Source organism: Nematostella vectensis, chromosome 8, assembly GCF_932526225.1.
Source record: "Nematostella vectensis chromosome 8, jaNemVect1.1, whole genome shotgun sequence".
Lineage (NCBI taxonomy): Eukaryota > Metazoa > Cnidaria > Anthozoa > Actiniaria > Edwardsiidae > Nematostella > Nematostella vectensis.
In genome coordinates, this window is record NC_064041.1 from 4,277,321 (window position 1) to 4,298,967 (window position 21,647).

The following is a 21,647-nucleotide window of genomic DNA, read 5'->3' on the forward strand; positions in this document are numbered from 1 at the left end:
ACCATATGATGTGAATGAACTCATGGAAGTTGAAAATCGCGCCAATTTATAAGTTTTATGGAGATGCGTTTAATTCAAGGCTGTAGACATGTTCTAAATACATCGATGGAGTTGACGACAGTAGCTGGGGTATTTATTTTAATGTTTTATTAATTCTGGGACGGTTAAACATGGAAGGGTTTGAAATCCAACCGTCGACCTCGAGTAGACAAAGAACTGGATCAAACGCCACTGTGGATGATAGTTTATCTGAGATGTCGGGCACAAAAGTTGATCTAGAAGCACTTCGAAGAGAGAGGAGTCATCGTAAAGAAGCAGATCAGTTGTATACAAGACTACAAGCAGAATACGATAACCTATTAACTAAATATGCTCAAGCTGAAAATACTATAGACCAACTGCGTATAGGAGCTAAGCTCAATTTATACAGTGATCTACCTCCTCCACAACGAGGACAAGTGATAAGTGTTTCCACAGGAAAACAACCTAGGATATTTGACTTCCCTCGGGCTAATCAGGCAGTTCTGAGCCCCTCAACAAATGTGGAGCATGATCGCTCAACTTCTCGCGATTCTATCGGCACCGGAGGGAATTCGAATTTAGCTCTTACTCCAGACTTGCGCGCTGAGGGAATTCGAACTTCTTTGATGTTCCAAGTAGAATCATTGCAGGAAAATATAGATGATTTACAGGAGCAAGTGACACATGGTGAATGGAGTGAGCCCGAATTAAAGGAATTACACGAAATTTGTACACACTTGATCAGACAACACAAGCAAATGAAACGCGAACTAAAAGAGGCAAAGAACCTCGAAAATAGATCTCGAGGAAAAAGCTTGTCAGAGACTGAAAGGTAAGTTAAGATAAAGAGATTGTCAAGTGGTTATATTTTCAGCTATCCTTTATCGCATAACTCTTTAGAAAACACAAGCGAAATTCCTCGACCGGTGCATTGTTTCGGTTTCTACCGGGCTATGTTGACATAAATTCAGTAAACAAACTTTGCTGTTGTAAAAGCATTGTCCAGAAACAATTCGCTTTCTCATGGCACCGTTGTTATTTACAATATCATTTTTTCCTAATTAAAGTAATCTTTATTTTAAGGACATGACTTGGTTTGTTTTTCCTTAAAAGCCTTAAGTTTTTTATATACTCTTTGGCCATTGTCTGGGCACATACATCTTTTATTACCTGTGCAACTAATTTCCAATTAAAGCGAAAATAACCATGCTGTTATCATCAAACGCACGACGCATAAATATTTACTCTTCTTATTTCTAGCGTAATGTTTTGCTTTTCTTTAATTCTTATCTTTGGGTCGGGGATATTGCCTCGAATGAGCGTCGTAGGCGATCCGGAATTCCGTGACATTGTTTGGAGAAAATCCAAGAAAATTATTTCAATTTCCTGACAGTCATTAATATTGTTTAGCAAATTTTCTATCTGAGCACCAAACTTCACAGAGAGACGCCGTGCTCAATAAGATTTTTTTAAATAAACAACACCTCAATGCATGATAATTAGGATTCCGCTAAACAGTGTTCTTTTTTGTATTTGTGAAGTGACAAGTGTGTGTTTCATGTTGTATATTACATAATGCCTTGTAAAACAGTCGCATAGCTAGCGGTGGGGTCTGTGAGAGCTATACACCACACTAGCAAATTAATAAGGAATTAGGGGGGAGGGGGTCTATGACAGCTATACACCACACTAGCAAATTAATAAGGAATTTTGGGGGGAGGGGGTTTATGACAGCTAGATGTAGGTGTTTTATTATTGGTACCATAAAACTTTTGTCACATAGGTTGTTTCAACCAATAAATTTCTATATACACCACACTAGCAAATGTATAAGCTAATGTCTTTGTTATAGGAAAGAATAAGCAGCTGATTAAAAATTACTTACCAATAAGTTGTACCTGCCCATCTAAAATCTGACAGAGGTTGATATTATCTTGGCCTTAACTTTTTTGTTGAAATTTTGATACAACTTGAATTGATTTGATTCACATGAGTTTCCTTTTACATTTATTGCATGCCTCACAACTCTCAGATTTAGTTGTTGCTTTTTCGTACCATGAACACACTTTTTGGTGCTGCATATGTTTGCAGTTTGCAGCCTGCATAGGGCGCTAAAGTTGAGGGGGAAGGAGTCCCTGGATGAGAGGAAATAGTCCCCTGCAGCCAATTGCTCCGATTTTTCTCTCTCGTCCATGGACCCTTTACCCTCCCCTTTAGCACTGCTACGCGGGCTAGCAGTTTATGGATCTGTGTTTTTGGGTCTAATATTACATAGATTACAGATTTTATGAGAAAATAGATCCACAGATTTCAAAAGCATGCCAGATCATGAATCTAGGAGCAAATCGACTTTATTTTGTGTTTGTACTTTTTAAAGAAAAATGAACAACTTAGCAGATTTGTGGAGCCATGCTCTCCTTAGCCATGCTCTTCATAGCTCCCAGTAACTATATTAAAAAATGACAATCACTTATTGAACACATCTTTTTTTTTCAGTTTGAATGGAGAGTTTCTTCTTGAAGACAGTTTAGAGGGACAGGTAAGTCGTCTTGGGAATGTGTACTATGTACATGCTTACTATTTCTGATAACCTCAGTCAGACAGACGAATTATCTACAGTATGCTACCAAACCAGGCTACAATGCAAATGGAGTTATTTGTCTAGGGAGTCCTCCCCTCCCTCTATCTGTTGTCTCTATCTGGTGATTTTCTACCATGTGAGCATCTTGATTTTTATTATAGCAGATTTTGATAGCTAAAAATTGAAGGGGCACTTGCATGGCCAAGAGTGATTTTCATGCTACCTCAAAAGCAGTTATAACCATGTGGAATAATTTAAATAATTATCCCAACTCAATTATCCAGGTTTATTAAATGATCTTTGATCTTTAAAAAATACAATAGTGGTTTGAAGTGCTAACATCAAGAGGGGAATGAGAATGGATTGAAAAAAAATACTCATAGGTTTTTGAACAGACTGTACCTTTTACTCAAATCTTGACATTTCAAAAAAGCACCAACTGCACAATAAATCAATTTTATGGAAAATTGGTTCATTTCTATTTGTTACACTTGAACAATGTAAACAGGAAGATTTTACATTGGTTGTTACACCTGCCTACTTTTTCATTTATTATCAAACTTTCTTAGACAAAAGTATTTACCTTAAACCTTTTGCCTTATTGTTGTTCATTTTAGCTTATTATTTATGACTTTTTTTGTACAGTTATACAGACTTGGCTTGAGGTTGGATGAAGTCAATGAGCAAATAGAGAGTAGCTTGTTGCCCTTAGTAACACCCTTAGCTCAAGAAAGTCGAGTGCAAGATTACAGGTAATTAAAGACCCTGAATTGGTATAATGCATGTTTTCATAGACTATGGAACCTTTTGCAAGTGAGAAGCTCCTCATCTCAAGATCTAATTCAGTCTGCATTTGTCATTGTAGATGGAAGCCTTGGTTATGAGCAATGAATTATCCCAGCAAAAGTGCTCACCCTCACAATAAATTAAGCAAGCACCTAAAGTAATAGATGAAAGTTGCAAGAGAAGCTCAAGCTTTAAAAGGAAATATTAATTTATTAGAGTGATTAAAATCACTCTAAAACTCAAATCATCCTAAAATGAAAACCCTAAATTTAAGAACAGCTTTATTTTTTTAGAATTATGAGATTTCGAAATATTCAAAACAAAACCAACACAACATTGATACTGGGCTGATTACTGACAGTGAATCCTACTAAAAAGTTTGAATAGAGGGTGTGTAAAGTCTTTCGTGGAAAAGTAAAATGCTATCATTCCGAATGATTTAAGACTGTTTTGTAATTTCAGTGGCAATGGGTTACCGCACACAGGCAGTGACATCCAAGGACTAAGACAGGTAAGAAATTCATTAGGCACAGGTTGGAAGAAACGCCCCACTCGACTGGAAGGTCCGTTATAATAAAGGAAAATTGCGTACCACTGCGAGCTAGGACGAGCTACCTAAAAGAAAATGGTACCCCCCCCTCCCCCCAGCTCAAAATCCTGGCTACTGGCCTGAGGTAACACTGGTGTTAAGTTGCTGTAGTGCTGCATGGAATTCAAAGATACTAGTGCAGTACTGCATTGAAAGTAGAATATTTTTAATATTTTTATAAATGGCTTCAATGTTTTACCTCCATGAAACAAACACATGTATTAGAATTCCATGTCATAAATAGCAACATCTCAGTTAAAAGAGCTAAAAAAATGTTTTTTTTCTATTTTGTTTTTGCAGAGGCTTCAAAGAGTAAAAGATTTGTCCAAACAAGATGACAACTTATCAAGGTAACTGTAAAGAAAACTTCTTTTATCTCCATCACAAAAAAATCATCTATAGGAAGATTCTAAAGTTTAGGATTGCAATTTCAAGAAAAAAGATATTTTATTTGTATCAATCCTAGTACATTGGTGCTGCCACGTACATATTTTGAAATGTTTTTCTTTTTTTCTTTTTTATTCTGCCAACAAAAAAGCTGACAAAAAACATTTCAAATGTAATGACTATGGCTAGATATAACCTAAATCCTTTTAAGTTTTTTTTGTTCATAACAAAGCAACCAGAAATAAGCAAGTGAAACAATTTCTTTTTCATATAGTTTAATGCTTGTTTTAAAAATGCTGAAGTCACTTGTCTGCCGTCAATGTACAATCAATGTTATTGTTTCGTTGTAAGAGAAATCGCTAGATACCTCTGAAAAAACATTGTTTGGTGAAAATAGCCAAAATCGCAAGGTTTCCATTCACCGAAAATGAAAATGAATTCCAAATGCGAACACTCGTAGGAAGCCCTCTATTTTTTCCTGAAATGACGGGGAAGTCTTTAATATTAGAGTGAAAAAATGATCGCTATGAAGGCTTTCAGAAAATTGCTCTACTCACCGTTACTGTGTGATTATGAACAGGTGTTTGGGTTTAAGGTTTTAAGATCGACGAAATTCCCCTTGTTTTTCTATTTTAAGTAGAGTAAATATAGTTACCTGGGTTTTCTCCTTCTCGTTGTTCCGCTGTCCGTTACCGTGTATTATTCGTCTCGGCCTATGCAAGGTTTCCAAGGAAACCAATCGCCTTGGCTCGACTCTCAGGAGCTATTCTAATGAAATTTCTTCACCTCTGAATTATTATCATGTTTGAAATTCAAATTCGTTGCCAGCAAATCTGTTTGCATGAAAAAAAAATAAACAGATTTAACAGAAGACATTCAATGTTTTCTGCTTTGTTTGTCGCACAAAAAAGATATTTTTTTCGAGAAATGTTACCTTTTCTATAACAAAACTCACGATGTCTTTATGTGAGAGTATTCCCCATTTTGTTGTTTTTCCATTCCTCCATATTCAAAGTTTTGCATGAGTTCACTTAAGTATTGAATTGCTGAAACGCGATAATTGAGCTGACCGATTTGAATTAATTTGAGTTTTCTTTTCCATGCATTGTTTGCTATAGTTGGCACGTCCTATGCAGCAAGAAAGCCATTCTAAACACATAAAGCCCGAATCAAAACATCCATTAACTTGCCTGGCGGGGGGCACAACGAATCGCTTTAACCGACACACTGCTTTCAAATCTAATTTTTTCTTCCATGATTAATGAAAATTCAAGTATAAGTCATACTCGTGGTTGGCTGGATATTTTAATATCGGTTATTTGTGGACAAAGTTAGTCATTTAAACAAACAGCAATCATAATTTGCGCAGGTGCATGTTTATGAAAGACGCTGTTTTCTATCTGCAAGCTTGGAAAACTGCCAACTTGGTAGCAATCGAAACGTCTATAATGGTTCACCTTTTGAGCAATGCTTGTAACCTCGGAGTGGAGTATGTTATATAAGAAGCCTTAGAAGAGTATTCGTCGTCGATGAGTGATGAATATGGAAGCGATAGTGAAGATGGGGAAATTGTGGCAATCTTTGCAAGAGTGTTAGTAGTTTACCAGTTTTTAAACTTTTGCATTTCTCTTGTTTCTCTCTTCAGATTATCGTAGGCAGACATCATTTCAATTGCAATGAGCAAATTTTTTTAATGCGACTTTGGTAATTTTGCGTCTACTGTCGCCAATATTACTTTTACAGCAAAGGCTGCTACGATAATTTTTTTTTTTACAAAATCGGTTATGCATAGAGTTGCTCATTCTATTAGATATTCGAGATATTATTTGTAGTAGTTTCTAGTGAATGTTTGAACGGGTTGCAAATAGACCTTCAATATGAATTTTGTTCCGCGGTGCATATTGTTATTGAAATAAAGGAAAAATATTATCTGATTCGAATGAAAGGCGGACGAAAATGTCCTGATGCTACGCTCGTGTTCGACTTGTGACAATATTTCAAACTTCGCACCCGGAGTGAGCGTAAAGTCTTCGTCATGTGTCAAATTGTATCCTGTCGTTTCGTTGTGTAATTCTGTAATAATTATTTAGCTGCTCGGATTTCAAGTATTTATTTCTTCGATTTCTCGTGTTTCAGGAGTGCAAACAGTCTGGCTGACGTTGAAGATATCGAGTCGAACGATGAATTTTCTCAAAGAGGAGAAAATTCGAGACATTTCTCTCTTGGTAGGTATTTTAATTAATAGCAAAGCCATTTCTGCTTTATGAATCAATTCTAAAAAGATTTGAAAAAATATGCCCTGTGCCTTATGCTAGTAATTCTCAAAAACTTGTGTAACCATCGTATTCTGTTGGAAATTCCATGTTTTGTATATAATTCTAACGTTAATAAGAGGTATCCATTTTTTTTTATATAAAAAAGCCTTATACGGTCGAAGATCTCGCTTCTGTTTAAGTCTTGTCCTACACACACTTTTCCTGCTAAAAGATGCCTTGTGTCTCGTGCAGCAATATTCAATACTCATTAACACAAAAACACTTTAAACAAATTCATTCCGTTTTATTCATAATCTTTTTATTTTTCGCGCTTGCTGACTTGTAGTATTTACAATTTATAAAAGATGACAGGTGTTTTGTTTTGATTTTGAAGGTTCTACTTGAAAATGTTTGCTTGAGTAACGTAGGATGAGAGGAGTGTTGAATTATGCGTAACCTATAACCTATAAACGCGAGTTACCGCTTTGCAAGCCGTCGGCCCTGGGCAAATTATACTGCTTTAAACTGTTAAATCCACGTGTTTTTTTTTTTTTTGCGCTTTTAGTGGTGCAATAGGCGACTTGCGGAAAGAAGTCACGTGACTTTTTAAGTGTAAAAAAGTTGACGCCAAAATAAGCACGGCAATGGCTACGCCGTCACGCCAGAGAGCGAAGAATATTTCAACCAAAATAGGCCTATTTATATTATGGAGACACAGAAATAAAATATATATTATGTGTGGAAACATTTCAGTCATTTATTAGAATATAATGCATTAGTCCATATCTCTGAATGGATTATATTACTCTATGCTAATAATTTCTGATAATTGTCAATTTTTAAATTGATATTAAAATATCTCCTTCAACCCTTCTAGCCCTCAGCAGCTAATATCCTGCTCCCTTCAAATTTCAAGTTATTTGTCAAGTAATATCTATTGCAAGGGTGTCCGCATACTAATCGAATAGAATAAAAAGAGATAACGGTGGGTGAAAACACCTTTTCTGAAAGTAGAATACAAACGTGAATAATAGACACTTCTCGTCTACCGCGAGCACCGATTCTAACATTCCTTTTCGTGTGTTCATCCAAGATGTTGATTCTCTTACCGTGGATTACAATAATGATCCCCTTTTAAATCGTAAATCGTTGTTTAATCATTTGATCATATTTGTTAGATGCTCTCCCACATGAGGACGACGACGACGAAGACGCAAAAAACGTAAGTCAACTAAATCCATTCTCTATATTTAGTTCGTTCTCTTGATTGCTCTTTTAGTATGCATATAGAATCGTGTGCTCGATCAGTATGGATCTTGCTTGCACGATTCTTGCGGGTCAGTCATATTATAAATCCCCAGTTCTTTCGCTTGGGGCTCTTATTTGACTCCGTATTTTTCATAAGAATCAATTGGCTGTTTTCCAGATATTCCAAGTTTTGATAGATAAAAGGAAAATTGAGCGCGAAAGCGAGGTATCGGGGCCTTCTTAAAGCCGTCAATGCCATTGGTGGGAATTTTTTTTACTATGGAACGTTTTGCTAGCTTGCGCTCTAGCTTGGCCATGTGCTGTTTCAGGGCGAGCGAGGAATCGACCTTCAAGAATCTGGCTATTTCGCGTCCGAGACCATGAGCGTGTCACAGCACTCCGAACCACTCTCCAACACCTACCTCTCAAACAGCGCGGGCGCAGGCCAGCTGGACTTCCCCAGAGACGAGACGTCACTCTTCGATCAAAATAGCGTGACGTCATCACCCGAAGATCATAGGTAAGGTGTTTCCATCGTCACCGTCGGAAATTGTTACCTATTTGACCGGAAGTAAACTTTGATATTGCCGCTTGAAGTCCCCGGAAACTGGATGCAAACGATGCAAACTACCTCCTCAGAAATTATATTCATTTTTCATCAGGCGTGACTCCACTGCATTTGTCAGCCCCGACCCTCCCCTCCCTCGAGCGACAAGCCAACGCAATCGATCAAGCACGAATGAGTCTTATCTCAGAGCATCGCGGGGAACATCCCAACCTTATCCGTCCCAATCGCAAAACACAGCCTACCCAGAAAGCCCAGATACCCCTCAGCCACAAGCCTCCTCCAGCTTCCTGCCAGAGCAACCAAGGCCACGTTCACACTCGCAAACTAGTAGGCGATCCCGTGCAAGCACGTCTGAGTCCCGCAAACCTCGGGATCCTCTCGGGTCCCGTCAGGCGCCAGGTCACGTGGATATTTTAAGGACCAATCACGACGACCCTTACGCTAAATTAAACGAAAGCAGAGACAGTTCCCAGAGTTCCCCGCGGAATAACCGCAACGCATTGCAGAACTCTGTAAAACCCAGTCCCAGAGAGAGATCTCAAGCTCCCTCCCACAGGCCTGTCGCGAGGAGTATGTCAGGCGATAGTCGTGTATCAACTCCGCTCTTTTTACCGCACCCTGGGGCGAGACCCAAATTATCAAACCGACCGAGCAAACATCGACCAGTACAAGCCGAGACGGAGAGGGGATTTGATAGCGGCTTTTTCGGATCGGAAGGAAGCCGAGTGTCCCGGTCCGTGTATTCCCCGGATGTTGCGCCCGCACGCCCTGTTGACAAGAGCCAGCGTACGCTTATAAGGCAGCCCTCGGTGACCGAATCCGAGGAAGAGCCTCTTCATGTTTCTGCAGCCCAAACTCCTTTGCGGTCCGCTTCCAGGTCACGTGACCAACGAAGGCGCCGCTCTCGACTCCAATCCCTCTCTGAAACGGATGAAGAATTGGAAATGGAAACCAGTACAAAAACTCCGATGCGCGATCGACGTGGGCATCGCCACACACCGACTTTCCCCGGCAGCCGATCGGACGCCGAAAGATCCCGACGGATAGATAACCTGCGAAGACCTTCGTCGTCACCTAATCTTTACGATCCAGCGTCGGACAGGCTTACCTCATCGGGATTGGGTCGGAGCACGTCGTCTCGTCACCAGGCCTCCAGGCGAACAAAGGTCGACCTCGATACAACCGGTAAGAGTTTATCTCTTTGTGCAGTGGGAGGGGGGACTGTTAGTGCAGTGGGAGGGGGGACTGTTAGTGCAGTGGGAAGGGGATACTGTTAGTGCAGTGGGAGGGGGGTACTGTTAGTGCAGTGGGAGGGGGGTACTGTTAGTGCAGTGGGAGGGGGGTACTGTTAGTGCAGTGGAAGGGGGTACTGTTAGTGCAGTGGGAGGGGGTACTGTTAGTGCAGTGGGAGGGGGGTACTGTTAGTGCAGTGGGAGGGGGGTACTGTTAGTGCAGTGGGAGGGGGGTACTGTTAGTGCAGTGGGAGGGGGTACTGTTAGTGCAGTGGAAGGGGGTACTGTTAGTGCAGTGGGAAGGGGATATTGTTAGTGCAGTGGGGGGTGGGGTACTGTTAGTGCAGTGGGAGGGTGCAGTGGGAGGGGGAACTGTTAGTGCAGTGGGAGGGGGATGAGGAAAGGGAGGGGAGGTGAAATGGGAGCCGCTTGTTATTAGGTTGTGGTTTTGGGTTAGGCTCTTATGATGTCGCGATACGCAGATATCGCGCGTTTTGTGACAAAACGGGGCACATTTAAATTAGTTTATTTCAGCAATGACGTCATACAAGTTTTGGGTATCGATATTGCGGTTATTTTCGATTGTTAGATGCGGTGTTTCCCCGTCCTCCTTTGCGATTGTTTGTTGCGGTTCGTGCGTCAGTAGTAACCAGCCTTCTAGAATATTCAATATTAACCATCTTTGGAAATAACTACAATATTCCGACTCGCTAAGATGAATTTGTAACACTCCATAGAAACGCTTTTTGGAGATCATTACAATCTGGGACTCGCTAAGATGAGCTTATGTTAACCAGAACATATCTTAAATATTATGGTAAACGTTGACCTTTCTGTTTGTTGAGTATTTTATTGAAAGTTTATTCTTTTTTAAACCGCTCATATTTCCAGGCCCTCCACCTTTGGGGCGGTTAAATTTTTTCTTGGAAGTTTGTTTTCTATTTTAGATCGCTTATTTTTCCAGGCCCTCCACCACATCTCGACACTGGCCTCGGCCGCCATTGGTTCCTCTATTTAGGTATCTTTCTGATTTTGTTATTTGAGTCCGTTTTAGCGTCCTCTATGTATTATTCACGGTTAGCTCGTACGGATCGGACATCTGGTATCCTTGTGTAAACTAGTTTAATTTGATTTCATTTCCTGCCTTAAGAAAACTTTCAAGTAATGTTCTTTGTACGCGAGCTTTCTTTAGAAGGTAGGTAACAATGTAACAAAATTTAATTTTGGATACGCCTCATATGAAGATGAATTCATGAGTATTCTTAATTTGTTGTGAGTTATATTGGGGTTATCTTCTCATTAATATTGTATGAGTTAAACCAAACCTTTGTAAACATTACACTTATTAAGTACTGTAACAATAGCGTATAGCCATCGAGACAGGTAACCGTTCGTTAATTTAGAAATATCTTTGCGGAACTGTTCAGAGAAAGCTCCACACCCGCTGTTCTTTCGAAGATAAACAATCGTTTTAGCGAATGAAGGGGTAACGTTTCCAATAATCAGAGTTTATCTGGGCGTCCGGGCTTGTTCGTCGATTGTTGTAGGTTTGCACAACTAGTCGTCCCGTGCTCTGGACTTAAGCTCTGTTTATTTTTAATACGAATATTTAAATTCGGGAAAAATACACGATGTATCGAGACTTGGATCATGACAGCAGTGAGTAATTAATAATATTATCCTATTATCTTTACTTTTAAATTTAGTTTGTTTTTTCCTATGATCTTTACTTTCCAATTTAGTTTGTTTTTCGTATTATCTTTACTTTCCAATTTAGTTGTTGTTTTTTTTCCTATGATCTTTACACTTCAATTTATTTTGTTTTTTTCCTATGATTTTTACTTTTCAATTTAGTTATTCTAAAAACAGTGTTGTAGAAATTTGGAATATATTACTGATATAACATTCCGTTGTGATTGTTTAGTTTAACTAGACAATCTTTCACCGCTTATGCACGTAAAACCACTGCAGAGAGTGTTGTGCATCGAGAAAAATACATTTAGAAAATATTTCAGCATCGAGAAAAATACATTTTGCAAATATTTCAGCATCGAGAAAAATACATTTTGCAAATATTTCAGCATCGAGAAAAATACATTTTGCAAATATTTCAGCATCGAGAAAAATACATTTTGCAAATATCTCATCCAGTAAACTCCGGCGTATAAGAACCTAGAATTTAAAAGATCAGGCTGAATCGGTTCTTATAAATCGGGCTGTGTAGGTTCTTAATTGGTTCTGATTTTTTAGTAAACATTAGACCCACCAGAACAGTCGCTATAACAATAAGAATTAATGCTGGTCGCTACATATAAGCCCATTTTGTATTTAATTATAGTGTGCAATGTACCAAAAAAGTAATAAAAAATATATCTTGTTATCAACCGTAATTAAGAATTTTGTCGAAGATTTCCCACCAGGCTGATTAGGTTCTTATCAAAAGGGTGCTTAAGGGCCACATTTTAGCCTGTTCTTATCCTCTAGCTTCTTGTACGCGGGCGTTTACTGTATTATCAAGATTACGTATCACGATTTAAATTGAAATGCTGAATTGATGTTTCAGTCTTCTTTCTCGTCCCAGGCCCCCGCTCCGACCATGAAAACCGGCCAATGGACAAACAGAGTCTGCGAGGCTATCCCATGGACCGTGAGTCTGTGCGGTCAGGAAGACGGTCGAGGAGAGATGGGGATAGCAGCAGTGCATATAGCGATGGCGCAAGAAAATACAAACGGTATTGCACGCATCCTAGCACAACGTCAAACCCATTGCACACAACCTCACAACCTATTGCAGGCGACCTAGCACAACCTATGGCAGGCAACCGACTACAACCTCACAACCTATTGCACACCACACAACCTAGCACAACCTCAACCTATTGCAGGCAACCTAGCACAACCTCAAAACCTATTGCAGGCAACCTAGCACAACCTATTGCACACCACAGAACCTAGCACAACCTCACGCAACGAGTGATGTACGTATTTGACTAGTTATCGCGGCATAAACACGAGGTTAGAGACAGGGATACGAAGACGTAGCGAAGACGGGGGACGGCTCAAAACAATGCCATTTATTTAATAATTCAAAGGCCGAATGGGAAAATAAAATCTCAAATATTACCCGCCAAATTATGTCGTGAAATTCCATGTTTCACGGTCTAGCGAGACGGGGACATGTAAAAGATGAACTCCCCCTGTATTTTTTTACTTCATTTTTTTTTCCTTTTTCTAATTTATTGCCAATAATATTGCTAAATTGTATTTCCCGACCGCTCTGTCCTAGCTGTCACCGTTGTCGCATCCTGTTCTCTCGTACAAGGGCGTGACAACAACTCTTTTAATAATTGAATTATTAATTATTATGAATTATTATGCGAAGAAGCTTTACATTTAAACGAATCACGGGCCGGCAGGGTAAATAGATCGGGTACATATTACAAGGATTTGACTAGAAACTGACATTCTTAGTTAAGCCAAAGCATAAAAAAAACCAATAGCAATGTTAGGTTTCAGACATGCATATGACTACCTCTTTCTATTCCCGCCACAGGGATCCCGTGGAAAAGCTGAGGGCGGAGCTTCAGAGGCTTGGTGCGCAGTTGCAAGAGGAGGCTAGCGCGCGGACCATGCAGACCCACATGTACGACGACCTCCGACGCAAACACGACGACCTCGAGCGCGAAATCGCACGCAGAAACGCCGAGCAGCAGATGTCCAGTATGTACAACGGGCTACGAAGCAAGTACGACGAATTGGCGAGTCGAATGGGGGAACCGTCGAGAACTCCTCGGCAGGGTACCGACGACGAGCTGAAGCGATGTTTGGAAGAGCTAGCGAAAGAAGTCCGAGAATTGAAAACTAACAAAGGAAGCGAGAACCCCGGTGAAGTGCGGTTTTTGTGCCCGTTCTGTGGGGGGTGTGGTGGCCACCATCATGGGGACTATTATTATCCTGGATATGCCGGACCCGCCGCGCCCGCCCCCGACAGACCCCCTTCGACGCATCATGAGACCCAGGCTCCTTATTCGGGGACGGCACCACTGCATGCACGTCACGCAACTACTCCCACCGCTACATCCACACCATTCTACCAGGGGTGAGTAGATGGGTTACTAGGTCATTCTACCAGGGGTGGGTAGATGGGTTACTTGGCCATTCTACCAGGGGTGAGTAGATGGGTTACTAGGTCAATCTACCAGGGGTGAGTAGATGGGTTACTAGGTCAATCTACCAGGGGTGAGTAGTACTTGGCCATTCTACCAGGGGTGAGTAGATGGGTTACTAGGTCAATCTACCAGGGGTGAGTAGATGGGTTACTTGGTCATTCTACCAGGGGTGAGGAGATGGGTTACTTGGCCATTCTACCAGGGGTGAGTAGATGGGTTGCTAGGTCAATCTACCAGGGGTGAGTAGATGGGTTTCTTGGCCATTCTACCAGGGGTGGGTAGATGGGTTACTTGGCCATTCTACCATGGGTGGGTAGATGGGTTACTAGGTCATTCTACCAGGGGTGAGTAGATGGGTTACTTGGCCATTCTACCAGGGGTGGGTAGATGGGTTACTTGGCCATTCTACCAGGGGTGGGTAGATGGGTTACTTGGCCATTCTACCAGGGGTGGGTAGATGGGTCACTAGGTCATTCTACACGGGGTGGGTAGATGGGTTACTAGGTCATTCTACCAGGGGTGAGTAGATGGGTTACTAGGTCAATCTACCAGGGGTGAGTAGATGGGTTACTAGGTCAATCTACCAGGGGTGAGTAGATGGGTTACTAGGTCATTCTACCAGTGGTGGGTAGATGGGTTACTAGGTCATTCTACCAGGGGTGAGTAGATGGGTTACTAGGTCATTCTACCAGGGGTGAGTAGATGGGTTACTAGGTCATTCTACCAGGGGTGAGTAGATGGGTTACTAGGTCATTCTACCAGGGGTGAGTAGATGGGTTGCTTGGCCATTCTACCAGGGGTGGGTAGATGGGTTACTTGGCCATTCTACCAGGGGTGGGTAGATGGGTTACTTGGCCATTCTACCAGGGGTGGGTAGATGGGTTACTAGGTCGTTCTACCAGGGGTGGGTAGATGGGTTACTAGGTCATTCTACCAGGGGTGAGTAGATGGGTTGCTTGGCCATTCTACCAGGGGTGGGTAGATGGGTTACTTGGCCATTCTACCAGGGGTGAGTAGATTGGTTACTAGGTCATTCTACCAGGGGTGGGTGGATGGGTTACTAGGTTATTCTACCAGGGGTGGGTAGATGGGTTACTAGGTCATTCTACCAGGGGTGGGTAGATGGTTTACTAGGCCATTCTACCAGGGGAGAGTGATGAATACTACAGAAAGAACTCTAAACTTAACATATCCTTTTAGTGTCGGCGTATCGCCCATCCACCAACACACAAGTACTTATCCCGGCGCTGTTTCGGGGTCACATGGGTTTGTTGCGGGACCACACGGGATTCTTACGGGATCGCCCATCCATCATATCCATCATCTCCCAAGAAGCCGTGCAGGCAGGCTTTTGGACGAGGAGCCTGGTGACTACAGTAGTGATGAAGAAGAGCGGTACCAGTCCAAACGGTAAATATCGACAGCAGTATTTTCAATCTACAGAACTGTTTTGTCCTTTACAATTGGCAACGAGTGCTCTGAGGGAATACGGACTACCTTCTATTGTTTTTGAAATCGCGAATTTAAGTACCATGAGCATCTATAAATGTCTCTCAATTTCAACGTACTCGAAAAAAATAAAATCACACAGCGCACCATAGTATTTAAAAATATTTGTAAAATACTCTTGAACAATAACTTCTCATGTTTTGACTTTTCCACAGCCGGAGTGGGAGTACAAGACCTCGAAGAACGCCTAGGAGATCTTTCTATGAAGATGAGGTAAGCTTCTTCCTTCTTTGTCTAAAACACCGCACAAATGCTCTATCCTGTTTTTTTTTATATATTTTTTCTTAACTTTACAAGATCCCTTAGCTGTTGTAGATTTTTGTATTATTTTATTGTTGTTGTTCTAATTTTTTGTCTCTGTCCTTTCTTACAGATGTTGGACAGCCATCGCCTTCATTTATCCCTGGACGAGGCTAACCGAGCCGCACGGCACATGCAGAAAGTATCTAAGCGTATGCTCAGCTCCATAGCCAGCGATTTGATTCGCTCAGGGCAGAGATAGCGACTTGATTCGCTCAGGGCTGAGATAGTGACTTGATTCGCTCAGGGCAGAGATAGCGACTTGATTCGCTCAGGGCAGAGATAGTGACTTGATTCGATCAGTCCAGAGATAGTGACTTGATTCGATCATGCCAGAGATAGCGACTTGATTCGATCATGCTAGAGATAGCGACTTGATTCGATCATGCCAGAGATAGCGACTTGATTCGATCATGCCAGAGATAGCGACTTGATTCGCTCAGGCCATAGATAGTGACTTGATTCGATCAGGCTAGAGACAGTGACTTGACTTCATTTGGCCAGAGATTGCGTCTTGATTCGGGCCAAGAGGGCATCACCAAATTACGTAGCTGAACCGGGGTTTCCACACCATGTTGATAATTGGCATTGGCCATTTGCGCCGACACCGTTTAAAGAAGGCGTATTTTATAGCTAACATGGCTCATACATGGTACATGGATGGTACACGGTTCTCTAGCTCAGCGTTATTTCAAATACGTGTGTACTTTCTAGTCGAACTTGTCTTTCTTATTTAGCCTCAACTTCTACAGTTGTTCAAACATTTTACGCTAATTGAATACAATGAGAAAAGCGAAGCTTCAATTATAGCCACAAAACGTGGCACACATTTTATATCAATAATATATCCCCGGCTTAACCGTTTTTATTTCGATCGTTGCATTATTTACAGACTCATGTCTCGTTAAAGGTTGCACTGAAGAATCTATGTGTAGTTACCTGCAGTGCTTCATGGGAAACAAATGAACGAGCATAATGAGAAATGAATCATGGTTCAGAATGCTGTAGTATTCCTATTTGTGTGCCTCTAAACCATTCCATTTGTTTTAGAGACCAGGATCTAGCAGATCTTACTCTACTCATGAACCACTGCGGATTACGGCAATTATATTCCCCGAGAGCAACCTTATTTGAAATAGGTGTACATCTATTTTATTTTAGAATCAAAAAGCCCAAACTGTCGCGATCTCGCACCAGAACAATGAATACAATACACCAAAAACTGGAATTCGACTCTGCCAAATTTTCGTCTTTAATAAGACTTCTTCAGGGCAGGCCCAGACAGAAATACTGCAGTTTTCCAAACATGTATTTATGTTAAATTGCTCGATTTGCTCACGTAGCACTTCGGGCTAAGTTATAAATGGAAAATCGAGAACCTTATTTTAAATTGCTAAATATCGTGTAAATACCATACTCCAGTTTGATCTTGTTTGTACATTTTTATTCTCACGTAAGAATAACGTGAGGAGCTCGTCATGGAAGGATGTGACTCAAGTAAATGCATCTATATTTTTATGCTATGTCTTTATTGTCATGGGTTATTCCCGTATACCTGGTTCATCAATGCCCGTTCCCCCGGGAGAAGCCATCGACTCATGGGTGGGTCTGGTGTGCAGAGCGGGCTCCGGTCCCTCTATTCTCAGATATTCCGCTTAAAAATATGAAGAAGTATAAGGAGACCCACGGAAGAACAATTCCGGGCCCTCGCCTTCGTAAAATACCTTCACACCCATCGTCCCCCCTTTTGAGACCCATCCCACTTTAAAAGGGTCAGTCAGAGTAAGTTATTTTGTCCAGCAAGTTTGCTCGCGGCGATTTTGTTCAGACAATAGTAGCTTGTCGGTATGGTCTGGATTGTTTGAGATTGCGGAGGCAAATTGGGTTATCCCTTACATTTTGAATCTCCGGCGAATGAACCGTTAGAGCCCCTCTTTTTAACATTTAGCGAGCACGGCCAAGCTGTGAAATACTAATTGGGCACCATCTTTTTCTCTTCTATTATATATTTCTCTTTCCTTCCTTTTTCCCCAATATTCACAAGTCAGGGCCGTAGGCAGGATTCATATGGGGTGGGTGTATTTTTAGGCTTCCCAAATATAAACTGTCATCACAGGGACGGTGGAGTGGTCGCATCAACACGCAATACTATATCCTGACAATTATATTCAACATAGCGATTAAATAAAGACCACAAATCATTACAATGGGTTTGATGCAAATTATGTCTAAATTACGAACAATTTCTGAAAATGGCATAATTTCGTTTTTTAACAAGCTATTGATTTTATGCATGTAACGCAACGTATGCCTAGCGTTGCAAGCTACATGGTGCTATTCCCTCATTTTAGAGGGTAGCAATGCGATAACAGACAGCTGTCTAGACTGCAAGTGATCCTTTATCACATCGGGGGTAGCTTGTGGGTAGCTGTGGACCTACTTATCTATATCTTTCCAAATAGCATCTTCGCTGCTCGTTAATTGTGGCAAAGTTCTTCGCTTCTTGTAGCGTCGGTGTGCGCCTTATGGCAATGTAATAACATGCAAAAAAAAAGCCGCATTCTCACCAGTTTACTTCTGGTCGACATGACGGAAAAACCTGGAAAACGCGCAATTCCAGATAGAGAGAGAAAACACAATTACTCACAATGGCTATAGGTTCCTTGTTCTACTGACTGATTTTCACAACACAAATAACGGGCCGAAGTGCACAAAACCAGATTTTGGCTTTTTAAGATAATTTTTCCTTGATCATCATTGCCCTGTGCATCAGTTCATGGACGAAAAGCTAAAATTTCAATGACACTTAACAAAAAAGTCGCATCAATCCAAAAAAGGTCGCACTTGATATTTTGTTTGCTATAAGTTACTAAGTACTCAAAGAATTTCTCCGCCTTATTCGATGTGAAATGGGCTTATTTGAAGCGTCACGTCATGTTTTTCCGTCATGTCCTTCTGGTCGATTACGTAACAATCTCTGATGTTTTTCGGAAACTACGGAAAATATTTCAAAATTTTAAAAGCAGTGTTTTTTTTTTAAAGTTTTGGAAGTTTCTTTGAGGATTTGACTGATAATTTAGAGCGGATGGCCCGTTTTATAGCGCGGATTCTAATAGATTCTTTTGTCTTTTGACGGTTGAGGTTTCCGACGGACCTCCGGAAGTAAACTGGTGACAATGCGGCTTTAAGGCGATCTTGCCGCATCGTGCTTTGCATGTAGTTCTTAAGCCTTTTGATCGCCGAGAAGGTACGCTTAGAAGTCGCCGAAGCTACCGGCACGGTAAGGTAAAGGCGCAGAAGCTAGTGGACTTCGCAAAGCAATGCCTTGGTAACAGGATTGACATGTATAGCGTTACACCGTCCTCACATTTGTCACTTGTTTTACTTTAGGTAACATACAGCTGGTGTCGTAGCCTAGAAGATCACCTAAAAGTGCGCTAAACTCTTTCGAGTTGGCCGCTGCTAGCACAAGCTTCTCCAGGGTTGCAACCGGCTTCAACTTCTCTTGATTGAACCTTGTGTCAAGAGCTGCTTGAATAAGATCGCACGCTTCAAAATATTGGGCTCTGTAATGATCTTTTAGGCATGTCATGTCGGTGGGGTGCGGATCCGGCATCAAGCCTGGCGGGCGGTCTCCTGTACCTGGGCAACACCGGTTAGCTTGTGTTCTCAATAGCGAACTCTATACAGGACTTAAAGCCTTATTTCCACTGAGTCGCCAAGGATATGCTCAATAGTACAGGAAAATGGCGCAGAATTGTTCATTTGTTTAGTACAAGCATGAAATTTGGCAAGGTGATAGATCTCGGCATTACGAGTAAATTGTGATAGGACGCAACGCCCAATTTATTTGTTGTACGCTTTTTTATTATACAGTGTAATTCATTATTGCTTAAACAATAAAAATTTAATAAAATGATACTGTCTAAATATCTTGCATTAAGAGATACGTGTATTCCATTATCCATACATGCGACACGCCCTTTCCTGGTACTTAAAAAGAGCACAGAGATACTGGATTAAAATTATAATCACCAAAAGATACGCTAAATACGTAAATGTGTATCTGAAACTATGCAAAACGTTCGACTGGCTGACACTTGGCAGCTTTTGCTAGGACGCCACGCCCAGAGACTCATTTTTTTTGGCATGTCAAGTATTTAAGCGGATATCCATATAGTAAGCTAAGAAATAGTTTTTTATATAGAATTTTCCTCTCAATTATTTTTCTTATTAAGTTTTTGTATAGTTTCACGTAAATCCACGTAGATCCTTTGATTTCATGGAAAGTTAAAAATCCAAGATGGCCGCCGTTCAAGATAAATTATATTGAACATTTTACATTGAAAACAGTAATAAACGGCAGTAGCTTTATTGTTCTGTTAAAAACCAAATTTTAGCTCAATTGTGGAAAAATTCTAGCTTACCGAGTTGCACAATTTGGCTTATATGTTTATACAATATAGGAAATGGCTGGGTTGCCATCAGACTCATAGACAACAGGAATGACTGATTTCTATCGTTATCGCGGTGAGGGAATGCCATCAGACTCGCATGCAAGCAGTGGTGATCGGGTGCCATCCCGACTTGCAGTAAAGGGTGACGAAATTCCATCGGACACGCGAGCGAAAAGTGGTGACGGAATGCCGTCGGACTCGCACGCAACAAGGGATGACGGGATGCCATTGAACCCGCACGCGACAAGAGGTTAACGGATGTCATCGAACTCGCACGCGAAAAGGGGTGGCGTGATCCCATCGGACTCGCACACGATAGGGGATGACCGGATGTCATCGAACTCGCGTGCTACAGCCGACGACTGTTTAGAGTGACCCCGTCTCCAAGATTTTGAGTTAAAATTTGCACGGTATGCAAGGCTACGAACAGAAAGAGTTATCCAGCCTATATAATTTCCATTTGGTTTTAAGCTCTTACCAACTTGGAGAGTTCGCGCTTTATTGAACCTCCAAATTTCCGCCACATTTGCACATCGCTGTGCCGGGGAAGTTCCACTTGACGAACTTGCCCACGCATCTTTTCTCCGGTTAACACCCACACTTTAGGAGTAACAACTAACAAACACTTGACAGCTCTGGGAGGGTCCAGACAGGATCCCACTGTCCACTGCCGGTTTATTGTCCCCAATCAGATGGTAAAAAGATTGTAGGACAGGCAGTGAGTGCCTGACCCAGTAATAACCAGCGATGTAAGCAGTGCGCAAAACGTGCTGAAGCAAAGCAGCAGATATTGGTGGAGAACCTCTATTCTGTTTCTGTTTGGGAAGATGCCTGCCCTTGCCGCATCCCCCGCCAGACAAGTGCTGGTGCGACCGTACATTATAACTACAAATAGCTCCAGGTGTGAGGGCATGGTTCACAGACTCCTTATCAGGGATGCTGCCGAGTGAGAACAGCACTGGAGTGACATCTTCACGAACGCTCCAGGTGTCCTTTTTCTTTCCTCTGTTGTAGAACGAAGATACTTGATCACAACCAGTTAGTTAATCTGAGTCTTGCTCGCTGAGCAGCTTATAGCCGCAAGAAGTTGAAATAAGCTTTTTCCAGTTTTCGAGCATGATAAAACATCGTTCCATTAAAAAAACGTGAGTTTTTTTTGTAGAGAAACTTTTCTTAGAAACTTAACTTTTCTTAGCTTGGAACAGATGTTTGCACGTGGTATGTTATGTATTAAAGTAATAAGTATTTGGCCTACGTCATTACTATTCATTTGTTCTCAAAATAGACTGTAAGTTCACAGAATTGGGTGTGGCATCCTATGAAAAGCTATTTATTTGAAGTAAATGAATGTTTTGCATGAGTTCAGATATATCATTCCATTAATTAAATTGGACATTGTCCATTCAAAGGTTAATTATACGCAGCCCTATAATACTGTATGTATACGTTATAGGGCGTGGCGTCTTATTGCAAAATTACTTGTAATACCAACAATCGAGATCTACCATCTTGCCAAATTTTTTACTTCTACTAAAAATTTGAACA

The 21,647-nt window shown here is 41.2% G+C and overlaps 1 protein-coding gene and 1 long non-coding RNA gene across 2 annotated transcripts; one reads left to right on the top strand and one right to left on the bottom strand.

Annotated features, from left to right (window-relative positions):
• The first annotated feature begins 5 nt into the window (after window positions 1-5).
• Window positions 6-17,163, top strand: LOC116619378 (uro-adherence factor A). Its single transcript, XM_032384110.2, has 14 exons — window positions 6-853; window positions 2,518-2,560; window positions 3,248-3,354; window positions 3,851-3,899; window positions 4,278-4,327; window positions 6,501-6,589; window positions 7,798-7,841; window positions 8,197-8,387; window positions 8,530-9,620; window positions 12,249-12,399; window positions 13,221-13,766; window positions 15,037-15,246; window positions 15,501-15,558; window positions 15,719-17,163. Exons 1-14 carry the CDS (start codon window positions 171-173, stop codon window positions 15,845-15,847), a joined length of 3,441 nt encoding a protein of 1,146 aa, XP_032240001.2. The 5' UTR covers window positions 6-170; the 3' UTR covers window positions 15,848-17,163.
• LOC116619379 lies at window positions 2,032-5,843 on the bottom strand. The gene is made up of 2 exons (XR_004296660.2): window positions 5,299-5,843; window positions 2,032-5,197 (listed from the first exon to the last, which is right to left on the bottom strand). It is a non-coding gene; the product is annotated as an uncharacterized LOC116619379 (long non-coding RNA).
• Window positions 17,164-21,647: the final 4,484 nt, after the last annotated feature.

Bases quoted from the DNA above. Each gene is read 5' to 3' on its own strand.
- LOC116619378 (XM_032384110.2), top strand. From the start codon at position 171: ATGGAAGGGTTTGAAATCCAACCGTCGACCTCGAGTAGACAAAGAACT. The intron at 3,900-4,277 runs GTAAGAAATTCA...TTGTTTTTGCAG, and splicing joins ACATCCAAGGACTAAGACAG to AGGCTTCAAAGAGTAAAAGA. The intron at 7,842-8,196 runs GTAAGTCAACTA...GTGCTGTTTCAG, and splicing joins ACGACGAAGACGCAAAAAAC to GGCGAGCGAGGAATCGACCT.